Below are 11807 nucleotides of genomic sequence, written 5' to 3'. Positions count from 1 at the left end.
CTGAAGGGAGCTCTGTCCTGGCTAGTTCAGGTTCTGACCGACCTCCTCTCACAAGGATTTCTATGTAAATAATCATTGCAGATTCCTCTTCACAACCTCTCCTCTGTTCCTCTCACTGGTGGCCCTAGAGCCCTGGCTGCTCTTCACGATACTGCCCCCAAAACTACACTTCCCAGGACCCACCGCGTGACTAGCTCTAGGCCCTGCCTAGGATCTCTCCCAGAAGCCCTTGCAGCGGGTGAATGCTGGCGGCGTCCTGGCCGCGCGCATGAAGTACTCCCAAGAGTCTCGCGCGGCGGGCCTTGGTCCGCCTGTCGCCTAGAACTACGAGTCCCGGCAGGCGCTGCGGTTGGCCGGGCGGCCTCAGTGCGCCTGCGTGGCGGCGGCCGGGCGGTTTGAGTGAGGGCAGAAGGCGGCAGGGATGGAGGCGAAGCCGGAGGAAGTTGGGCGGGGCCGGTGAGCGGGGGCCGTGGGGTGCGGCGGTGGCTTCCCCCCCCGCTGCAGTGTAGCCCCCTCGCCTCGCTGGGCCCCCCGGGGGGCGGTTGCGGTGTCCCCCGTCTCTCCTTCCGCAGGCTCCGGGGGGGGTCGCTGCGGTGCCCCCCTCCCCCCATGGCCCGTGCGGGGGGGTGTCCTCGCCCATTCCCACGGAGAGCGACCCTCCTGTCCCTGCCCGGCCACCCCTCCCCCCCAGGGCCCCCCCGGCCTGGGGTGCGCCCCCCCTTCTCCTCCCCCCCTGGGGCCCGGCTCTAGCGGGCGCTCTAGGCGCCTCGTGTCCCCGAGCTGCCCCGCGGAGGGGGCTGTCCCAGGGCCCCGGCCTCCGCGCAGTGTTGCTGACGCCGCGGGGTGCCTGGGGCAACAAGGAGGAGCAGAGGGGTCGGCGCCCGGTGGGCTTCGAGAAGCCTCGCGTGGCTGCAAGAAGTCAGTAGCTTTGGCCAGGTTCTTACCCCACGTGTGTTTGGTGTTGCAGGACTAAAGAGGCCTGGCTACAGGAAACGCAGGTGAGCGCTGTGCCCCTGCCCCACCTTTAAAATGGGGTTTTGTTATCTATTTGTACTGTAGCAGTGCCTAGAAGCCCCTGTCTGGGATTAGTGCTCCTGTGGTCTAGGTTCTGCACAGAAACATGTAGCAAAAGACCGTCCCTGTCCCAAAGAGCTTGCAGTTTAAGCCATGGGCTCTTGGTCTGGAAGTCATGACCCATAAAGAGGTTACAAACAGGGTATCAAGGAGTCCCAGTCATCCTGTGCTTCATATATTGGTTGGTGGGAAAGGTGGAGCATCACTGGTCTAAATGAGAAGAGATGTCAACAGTTGGGGGATGTGTAGAAGGACAAGTTGGCACTGAGCTGATCATGTTGATCACAATAAGCAGAAGTTGCAGCATACCACTTGCCTAGCTGTTGTCAATGGGCACTGAGATTGATTGTTGAGAAAGGAAAGAATTTGACTATGCATCTTTTTAAGCTTTAGACGAGCAGCCACGCAGGCATCCTGCCTATTTATCTCTTCCCATCCCTTGTGTCCACATGGATTTCTGTTTTGTGGAACTAAAATATATCATGGAAAATATTTATTTCTCAGAATCCCCCCCAACAGAACCTCCCGGGTGTTGAAGATGGGAAGAACAGTGGTGGGACACAAGGTAAGGTATTATTTCAAAGAACTAATTATTAGTTCCCTGGGTAAATGATAGTGATGTGACACAGTCAAGTTGGTTTGGTTTCTAGAGGTGTTTCAAACACAGGGATATTCACATTAGCTATGACCAGAATTGCAGTATTAGATTGCATACTGGGCCAGATTGGGAAAGCACAATCTTCCTTCATCTCTACAGCCCTGTCCTTCCTCCCTTCCTGGACTCTGCAGAGGATGGGTCTAAAGATTAATTGAAGGAGTGGGTGGGAACAGAGGGCTCAAACGGTCCACACCCTGACTCTGTGGCGGTCGCCTGAAAAAGGTGTAACAGCCATCAGATCAGAATATCTTTCAGTCACTGCCACCTTGGGCTGGGTTTGAAACAGTGATGCATAGGTGACAGGCCCTATATTCCCATTCACAATCCCATGAGAGGTAATTTCCTCTGCTTTAGCGTTTCAGTGGATTTTATCTGTTATGTGTATTTCTTCTAGAACATGACCCCAGTGAGGAGAAAGTGGAGCCTGAACACTTTTCAGAGCCGAACAAAGTTATTAGTCCTGGGCCTGGTAACAAGGCTAATGTGAGAGCAAGTCCCAGTGACAGAGTCAGAGGGGCTACTAGGAAAAGGTCATGTCCTCATCCTAGCCCCAAGAAAATTGACCGGAGTCCCAGTCCCAAGAGGATATCTCCATGGAGAGAGAGTCCCAGGAAAGGCCTCACTTCAAGTTCATTTAACTTGTCCCCAAGGGCACTTGCCATTAGCCCACAAACCACACGTCGCTCATGGTGCCGCTCCAGTATGAAAGGAACCAACCGCCGGAAGTCGCTGCCTCCTTTCCACCAGGATGTCACAGGTAGGTGCCATGTACCGCCTTGTGATTAAACTATGCTGAAATCCTGTGTGAGAATTCTGGACAAATGGAACTCTGACTTCATGGGTGCAATGTGTAAGGCACCAATGCAGTGATTGGGCCCAGACTTTGCTCCAGTTAGGGCTATGTTTGGCAGCTTTCTCTGAGTACAGCACAAAATGAGACCTGGCAATTTTGACTTTAAAATGGATGTTTAGATCATGAGTGCTGCAATGATCCAGTTTAAGCTAATGGGCTATTTATAGCTCTGTCAGATGTCCTTGCCCAAAAGAAGATGGTGACATGAACACCAGCTAGCATGAACAGCTCAAAAATGTGTGCATGTGTACCGTACAAAGGTTCTAAGGGTGAGGAGCAGCATCTGGCTGCACGCAAAGCACTGCTTCTGCTTAGTAAAAATCTGGAACACCAAATCAGACCTTTCACTGTAGAAGTTGGAAGCTCCTATCTCGGAGCATGTTCCATGCAGGCAGCCCAGAGACTGAGTTATATGTTTGATTCTCCATAACGCCGTTCTTTTTCTCTTCTTTTTTCTTTTTTCTTTTACAAAGCAGTTCCTTAGTTCCGAAGTGTGTGAGATTCATCCACTAGAGCATGCATAGAAAGGAACCTCCCAGCCCCAGATTGATGGACCATCCTCCAGTGAGGAAGTAAATGCAGGACTCAGCATTAGAGAGTTAACAGCTCTCTTAACGACTGCTTGAGTTAAAAAGGAACTTCTGTGTTAAAGTTTTCATTACACTTCTAACATGCAACATCTGCTTTGTTACCTCTCCATTTAGCACTTGAGATTGGCTCTTCTGGCAATGAAGTTGCTGGATAGACTGTCCCCGCTCTTGTGTCTATATGCATCAGTATTTACAGTGTCCAGCTCAGGGACATTTCAGCTGCTCACAGTTTGTTGTAAACTTGTCTTTTTTAAATGTGTTTGTGTTTAACTTTTAGAGCTGAGCAAATCAATCAGCCTTGATTTTCCTGAGACTGACAGGCTTTCCATGCTCCTGCTGTCTAGTTTCCAGGTGAGGTCTCTGAAGGAACTTTTTTGCTAAAAACAAATTATTTGTGTATTATTCTGCTTCTAATACTTCATTTTTCTTGATGGGTTTTAATCTATAAATAAATAATGAAGTGTTGTGAGGTGTGGTCTAGCAAGAGGCAGGACTCCTGAGTTCTAGTCCCATCTGAATCCCTCCATGAACAAGGAGAGGTCGCTTCACTTCCCTGTCCCTTGGTTTCCCTTTCTGTAATATGGGGGAATAAACTCCATAAAAGTGTTGTGAAGGTTAACTGTTTGCAAATGCTTTGAAAATGATACAAAAGCTAAACTTTACAGTTTATAAACAGATGTAGCTGTGAAACAAGTGAGAGAGATTAAATAGTTTGTAGAATTTAGGCTGTGGCACATTTTACTTTGTCATACCAACTAAGAGGTATTAACTTTGGATTGATTTTATACATATTGGAGCTCTATGGAAAATAATTTTTGTGATTTTTGGTTTGTAGGATTTTATAATTTCACTCCTAGCAAGGTGCTGTTTCCTGCTGCGTAATACCACAGGCATTTGACTGAAGCAATGCTGAAAGCTTTTCTCTAGTTTTGGCTGCACACTGACATCAATGTTTGGTATTCAGTCTTTAAAACAGAGTGCAAAAAAGACACTTTTGTCATGCATTGTTTGTAATAATCTTGAAAGAGAAAACCTGCTGAGATTCTATAATCATCCTCCTGTTGCACTTGGCAAAACTTTGATAACTGCTTCTCCCACTGGATGGTCTAATGAAAAGCAGCCCAGTGTCAGATGGGACATTTTGAATAGTCTAAAAAAAGAAAAACAAAACAAATACCTCACTTTCTTCTCTGTTCTCCCAGTTCTCTACCCAGAAGCTTCAGCACTTCTTGAAGCAGACTGATGGCTTCAGCCCTGAGGCTTTTAAAGCAAATGGTGGGTCTCCATGTGATATATTTAATGAAGGGGTAATGCTATACATTGAGGAGAGTAATAATCTATCTCTAGCTCTCAACTCGCACAGGGGAAAGGTCACTCAATTTCCACTCCAGAGGGAACCAAATGTCTTGGGAAAGAAGGAGCTTGAGCAGCCAAAAAAATCCCTTGAAATTGGTGCTTCTAATAACAGCCCGTGCATTATCAGTGGTGCCAAGAGAATGCCCAAAGTAAGCTTTGATCACATATATCCTCTCTCTGCCAAAGCTAGCGTGACTCGTATCTGGAATGTCCTCTGTTAGGGAACTGAACTGGTTATGCTGTAAAAACAGGGTTCATGGGTTACGCAACATCTTGGCATGTGAGCCCTGAGTACTAGTGTTCCATGTATTTTACTTCAGGCTTCGGTGTGAGTTAGTTCTGCAGAGAGCAGGTACTGTCTGTTGCTTAACTACTGCACTTTGTTTTCTTGTTGTCTTGTCCCCACTTCCAGTGAATTCAGTTTCAGAAGAGCTGATGCGTTGTACAGAGAGACTGAAACTAGATGGAACACTAAAGAAATGTACAGAAGAGCTGAAAGGGTAATGACTTCCTGTGGTCGCAGAATGTTGTTGCAACATGTCATGGAGCTGGAGTTTGCTATTCCTGTCCCAGTGCCTGATTGATTATCTTATATTGCAATTCATGAAACTTGTCAAGATTCATATTGCAGACACTGGAGACAGTAATGACCTATTGCAGGCTCTTAATGTCTGATATTGGGTACAACTTATAATGAGGGTTGGCAGGCTAAAATGCCACAATTTTTGCTTGCAAAACTTACATTGGAACTTGGTATTTGTGAGTGCTAAGAGCCCACATGTTAGACAAATGGGCTATGCAGGGCTGTGTTAGCTATCCATGTGAAAAATTTGGAAAATGTATTTAATGGCTTTAATGCTAATGACTCTAAAAGAGAATGTTCATCTTAATAGTCATGGCACCAAAGTGTCTACTGTAGTGCTTGGCACATCAGCAGGAGTTTTCTTGTTTACATTTATATCCTAGAATAGGGGTCGGCAACCTATGGCATGCATGCCAAAGACGGCACGCAAGCCAATTTTTAATGGCACGCTGCTGTCTGCCGTTAATGCCATTAAAAATCCTGCACTGCCCGGCCCGCTCTTCTCTGCCCTCCGCCCACCGCTCTCTCCTTCCAGGGCAGGCAAGCGTCCCCCTCCACACACCTCTTCCCCCAGCGTGCTGGGTTCTTGCCCCTCCTCCTCTCCTTCCCTGCAGCTCATCAGCTGACGGCCCTTGCTACAGAGGGGAGAGGGAAAAGGGGAGCCGCAGTGCACTCTCTGCTCCAGGGACCTTGGGGAAGGGGGTGGAATTGGCATATCCTCTCCAGCCCCCTGCCGTGACCCGCTCAGGGCAGGGGGCTGGGAGCACCCCCATGACCTCAGCCCACCGCCCTGACCCCTGAACCTCCCCCAACACCCCAGCCCTCTGCCCTGACCCCTGAACCCCCCACACATACCCAGCCCTGTGTCCTGACTCTTACACCTCCCACATCCCCACCCTGAGCACCAAACGGGAGCTCCTGCCACCCCCCCCCCCACATTCCCACCTGCACCCCTCGCACCAAATGGGAGCTGCCCAGGTAAGCGCTCCTCACCCAAACCTCCTGCCCCAACCCTAAGCCCCCTCCCTCATTCTAGCTCCTGGCCAGACCCTGCACCCCAACCCCAACCCTGCTCCTTTAACCCCCAAAGCCCTGTCCTCAGCGCACTCCCACCCTCACCTCAGCGCAGAGAGAGGAATAGAATGGCTAGAACCAGGGAGAAGGTAGGTATCTACTCTATGTGGACAGGGCCGGGACCCCAGACCGGCAGCGGGCTGAGCGGGGCTGGCAGCCAGGACCCTGGCTGGCAGGAGCCCGCAGACGGAACCCCAGACTGGCAGCGGGCTGAGCGGCAGCAGGCTGAGCCACTCAGCCCACTGCTGGTCTGGGGTCCTGGCCGCCGGCCCCACTCAGCGCACTGCTGGTCTGAGGTTCTGGCTGCCAGCCCCTTGCCAGCCAGGGTCCCGGCCACAGGCCCTGCTCAGCCCACTGCCAGACTAGGTGAATGGAACCCCAAGCTGGCAGCGGTCTGAGCGGGCCGGAGGTGTAAGATCAGCATTTTGATTTAATTTTAAATGAAGCTTCTTAAACATTTTGAAAACCTTGTTTACATACGACAACAGTTTAGTTATATAATATATAGACTTATAGAGAGAGACCTTCTAAAAAACGTTAAAATGTATTATTGGCATGCACAGCCTTAAATTAAAGTGAATAAATGAAGACTCGGCACACCACTTCTGAAAGGTTGCCGACCCCTGTCCTAGAATGAATCAAAAATTTGAATGAAGTATAATATACTGTGTTTACACAGAGGCACTGCACAAACACTCAACAATCATCACAGCCCTGCGTGATACAGATATTGCCAACACCTTAAAATCTCTCTGATATTGTACTTCTCTGTTTTAGTATTTTATCAGACCCTGCACTAAATGTGTCATTCTTCCAGATGAAGGAATATATAAACAGGTAAGAAAAACAGCCTAGGCCTGGTTTCGTATGGCTGAATGGACACAGTTGGGCCTTTTCTCATTAATTCTTGGTGTGATCAGCAATGATTCAAGCATCTGAAATGGGGGCAGGACACTATGTGAAGAGAAGCCTAACACAAGCAACTCAGTTAGGTTCTATTAAACAGAGAAACTCACTCTGAGATTCTTTCTGGACACCGGCTCCCACCCTCAATCTTGCTGGTGCTCTAGGTCACTGAGTTTATTTTTAAATTTTTAGAGAAAGCTTGCCCAGTGTAAGCCTGCCTTTGTAAGTCCTAGAACTGGACCATGAGCAGGGCATGAATTGCAAGCAACTTCTGGTCTGGAGGTAATTCACATAACACAGCATTCATGTAACACAGAAATCTGTGAGTCTGGCTCTGCTGTGATGTAAGCAGCCCTAATTCCACTTAAGTTAGCACTTGTTTATTTCGTGGCTGAATCTGTCCCCATGTGCATCTGTATATCTGTCTCGTAAATCAGAAGGCAAAATTCTGGCCCAGAGTAAAAGCTAGGGATCTGGTGTAATTTCTATAGGCCCTTTACATTAGTGAAGCCCAAGGGAGGTAATTCCTCTCCCACAGTATGTAGTAACTACCTTTCATCTGTTCATTCATTCTAAAGGTTTACTACAGAGTCTCAAACTTGGGATCAGCTTTTACTGAGTTTCCAGAAAAGTGCAGAAGAAATGTCCAGGTTAGATTATTATCCTTTTTCTGTCTGTCCTTTTCAGCCAAAAATTAGATTTAAAATTGAGAATCTAATCGTGCTAGTCACTAGTTAATGTGATCCTCTATTGTATTTAATTCCAGTCTTCTAGAACCCAAATTGTTTATGTTAAAAGACTTCAGCACTTTGTGATCAGTTGTCAATCAGGTGTTCTTTCCATACATAGTTTAATTTAAATATCAGCCCACAGTTGCATAATGAAGCAGCAGCAAACGTCAGACAAGAAAGTCCTGTTAATCATGCTGTCAGCCCTGAAGAACACATGGAAGAGAATATGTTAAAGGAATTAAGTCTTATTTAAAAATACTTGGCAAAGGACTCTGAAATGAAAACAGGTTTCAGAGGAGCAGCCGTGTTAGTCTGAATCTGCAAAAACAACGAGGGGTCCTTGTGGCATCTTAGAGACTAACGCATTTATTTGGGCATAAGCTTTCATGGGCTAGAACCCACTTCATCAGATGCATGGAGTGGAAAATACAGGAACAGGTATAAATACATGAAGAGATGGGAGTTGCCTTACCAAGTGTGAAGTCAGTCTAACGAGACAATTCAATTAACAGTAGGATACCCAGGGAGGAAAAATAACTTTTGTAGTGGTAATGAGAGTGTGAGTTTGACACACATTGACAAGAAGGTGTGAGTAACAGTAGGGGGAAATTAGTATGGGGGAAATTAGGTTTAGGTTTTGTAATGACCCAACAACTCCCAGTCTTTATTCAGGCCTAATGTGATGGTGTCCAGTTTGCAAATTAATTCCAGTTCTGCAGTTTCACATTGGAGTCTGTTTTTGAAGTTTTTGGTTGAAGAATTGCCAATTTTAGGTCTGTTATTGAGTGACCAGGGAGATTGAAGTGTTCTCCTATTGGTTTTTGAATGTTATAGTTCCTGATGTCAGATTTGTGTCCATTTATTCTTTTGTGTAGAGACTGTCCGGTTTGGCCAATGTACATGGCAGAGGGTAAGGCAACTCCCATCTTTTCATGTATTTATACCTGCTCCTGTATTTTCTACTCCATGCATCTGATGAAGTGGGTTCTAGCCCATGAAAGCTTATGCCCAAATAAATTTGTTAGTCTCTAAGGTGCCACAAAGACTCCTTGAAATGAAAAGTACACTCAGGTCCTGTCATTGGAGTTGTGGTAAATTATGGAAACTTGTTTAATTGGGATGTGTAGTTAGGAACTGATTTTCTGCCAGCATTTGTGATAATTTTTAACATTTGTTTTATTGGGACACTTTGGAGATCTTGTGACAGATGACAGAAATACAAATAATTTGCTGCTATCTAGCCACACCTATGCTGGGCACCATTGGAAAGTGGGTACTCCCCATGTGCAGTGGTTATATGTGTACCATGCTTTTTGTTTTCAAGACAACTGGAGCAGTGCAAGACGAATGAAGTGCAAGTGGAACCTGCTAGTTATCTCGGAACCTCACAGGCCAAAGTTCTCAGTAGCAAGCCTAACTATCAGAAAATACTCGCTAGCCAGGGTGAGGTGTTTGACTGCATGGAGCTTGTGGTGAGTTATCGGGTCTGAAATGTACTAAAGGGTTTAAAAATCATTAATGGTGCAAACACAGAAGTGTCAGCTGACCTGTTGTGTCTGAATCATTTGTCTTGAGAAGATGTCAGGCTATGCAAGACCCAGTAATTAGCTGATTTGCCTTAGAGAAGTGATTCTCTTCTCTATGCCAGTGAGGAATTGACATAGTGAGGTCACTGAACATGGTACATTGTTTAATAAATGTTTTCCAGCAATGAACACAAGGAATTTGCTGTTGTATTTCAATAACATTCTATGGTCCAAACCTGCATTACGGGAAATAATGCAAAGGGAAATAAGTGGAAATTTCTAATGAAATCATCACCAAATGCTTTGGTTTGGCATTTGCTTTATTCACCTAGTTCGCTAAATTCTCAAAGTTTTCTCTTTTGTCTTCTGAGTTTCCCTGAAACCTTTTTTTTGTGTGTTTTGCAGCTGGATGAACTACAGCAGGCAGTGAAGTTGTTGCAGACTTTCATAGAAGACAGTACACAGTACCTCCGGAATCTGTCAGAGCAACTTGGTAAGCAGACGTTCCAGCCATCGGCAGTAAATACTTCCTATCCATTAAATACAGAACCTTTGTTAAACAATAAAACCCAGAAGGCTATAGAGGGAGGTAGATTAATTTTTGTTCTCTTCCTCTCATCCCTAAATCACTTTGGCAGTACCTTGACAAGCTGTCATTAGAAGAGGTGGTTCGTTTTTTTTTTGTTTTTAAAGTGATAACATTTGCTGCACACGGTACTTGTTAGACCACTGTACGAAGCATTAAAAACCTGTTGAGGGAAAAATGACATTGAGTGCATGTTACCTTAGAAAGGGTTTATTGTTTATTTTATATTTAAGCTCTTACTCCACCTTCTTCATTGCTGAGGTTCTGCCTGTGTATGCAGTTCATTCTAGTATATTACACAAGGAAATCTTGGATACCTGTAGCTGTTGGGGACATTTTACTGAATATTGTATTGTGAGACACAGTATAGCCATGTTAATGAAAATAACAAATGACACCTCTCACAATTGCCTATTTAAGGCTGTTCCCATATCAGGTCTCTTATGTACACATCCAAGGTACACCCACATCTTGAATACTGCATGCAGATGTGGTTGCCCAATCTCCAAAAAGAGAGATTGGAATCAGAAAAGGGCAACAAAAATGATGAGAGGGATGGAACAACTTCTGTATGAGGAGAGATTAAAAAGACTGGGACTGTTCAGCTTGGAAAAGAGATGACTGCGGGGGGAGATGACTGAGGTCTATAAAGTCATGACAGGGGTGGAGAAAGTGAATTGGGAAGCGTCGTTTACTCGTTCTCATAACGCAAGAACTACGGATCACCAAATGAAATTAATAGACAACTGGTTTAAAACAAACAAAAAGGAAGTATTTCTTCACACAATGCACAGTCAGCTTGTGGAACTCTTTGCCAGGATGTTGTGAAGGCCAAGACTAAACAGGATTTAAAAAAAAAAAAGAAGTTTAAATTCAAAGAGGATAGGTCCATGAATGGCTATTGGCAAGGATGGTGGCCCTAGCCTTTTTGCCAGAAGCTGGGAATTGGGCAACAAGGGATGGATCACTTGATGATTACCTCTTCTGTTCATTTCCTCATGGCCATTGTTCAAAGGCTAGTGGGCTAGATGGAACTTTGGCCTAACCCAGTATGGCTGTTCTTATGTTCTTCACCAGTCTGAGGATTTATAAAGTGAGCCCTAAATCTGTGGATGCTGAACTCTGCCTTTAGGAACAGGAGGAAATTTAAATGGCTAAAATCCCTTTCCCTGCCGTCTGACTCATAGTGCTGGGTTTGTGGATACATGTTTAGGTCACATCCTAAAAGCAGAGTACACAGTCCAGCTGTGGGGAATCTGATGCACAGAAAAACAAGGGAACCTGTTCAAGACCTCAGACAAACTGGGCCAAAACCAAAATTAGATCCAGGTCTGTGCTCCATTGTAACTGCTTCAGATTAGCTAAAGCCTTTCCCTAGACCGGGTGGAGATAACTGAGGATTTTTTTGCTTCCCTTCCAGCATCAAGGACCTTTCAGCAACTGGAAAACTCACCTATTCGGAAACTACTCAAAGTTCCCCCAAAGAAGCCACCAGTCACCCAGTGCCAGCAGCCTCCTGAGGGTTAAACACAGACTTGCAGCAGCTGGCTGTCCTTGCCTCCTTTTGCCTTTGCCTTTATTACCTTTCCCTGCAGGCTCTTTCCCCGCTTCTCTAAGAGGCTGTGGTTCCAGAGGTCCAGGAGGCCTGGGGTGACTTAGCACCCCCTTGCCTTTGTAAATGCACTGTGGGGTGCCGCTGGTGGGGGGCGTCAGAGGGCTTGTTCGGTGGGACGGAGCTGTATCGCCGGACCCTGTCTTGCTCTCAGGGTTACCTGTGCTGTGAATAAAAGTGCGGGGCGTCGCCCCCCTGTGCTGCCACGTGTGGGCTCTGCTCCTGGGGGCGGGGCTCAGCGCCGAGAGGGAAGAGGGA

General features: G+C 46.4%; 1 protein-coding gene across 2 annotated transcripts; it reads left to right on the top strand.

Moving 5' to 3' along the window:
• The first annotated feature begins 215 nt into the window (after window positions 1-215).
• Window positions 216-11755, top strand: DSN1 (DSN1 component of MIS12 kinetochore complex). Of its 2 annotated transcripts, XM_073318641.1 has the most exons (12): window positions 217-456; window positions 968-998; window positions 1579-1639; window positions 2127-2489; window positions 3453-3526; window positions 4378-4450; window positions 4944-5031; window positions 6966-7025; window positions 7673-7744; window positions 9150-9297; window positions 9757-9844; window positions 11358-11755. In XM_073318641.1, exons 1-12 carry the CDS (start codon window positions 422-424, stop codon window positions 11462-11464), a joined length of 1200 nt encoding a protein of 399 aa, XP_073174742.1. In that variant the 5' UTR covers window positions 217-421; the 3' UTR covers window positions 11465-11755. The 2 variants fall into 2 exon arrangements, with proteins under 2 accessions (XP_073174743.1, XP_073174742.1); XM_073318642.1 differs by lacking the exon at window positions 6966-7025 and having other exon boundaries at window positions 216-456.
• The last annotated feature ends 52 nt before the right edge of the window (window positions 11756-11807 follow it).

The sequence above is a fragment of the Lepidochelys kempii genome, chromosome 20 (assembly GCF_965140265.1).
Source record: "Lepidochelys kempii isolate rLepKem1 chromosome 20, rLepKem1.hap2, whole genome shotgun sequence".
NCBI classification, from domain to species: Eukaryota; Metazoa; Chordata; order Testudines; family Cheloniidae; genus Lepidochelys; species Lepidochelys kempii.
The sequence above is the reverse complement of the archived record's forward strand: the minus strand, read 5'-3'. Positions and strand labels throughout refer to the sequence as shown.

Coding starts and splice junctions, on each gene's coding strand:
- DSN1 (XM_073318641.1), top strand. CDS start 422: ATGGAGGCGAAGCCGGAGGAAGTTGGGCGGGGCCG. Junction 3,527..4,377: donor TCCTGCTGTCTAGTTTCCAG/GTGAGGTCTCTG, acceptor CTGTTCTCCCAG/TTCTCTACCCAGAAGCTTCA. Junction 9,845..11,357: donor GAATCTGTCAGAGCAACTTG/GTAAGCAGACGT, acceptor CTTCCCTTCCAG/CATCAAGGACCTTTCAGCAA.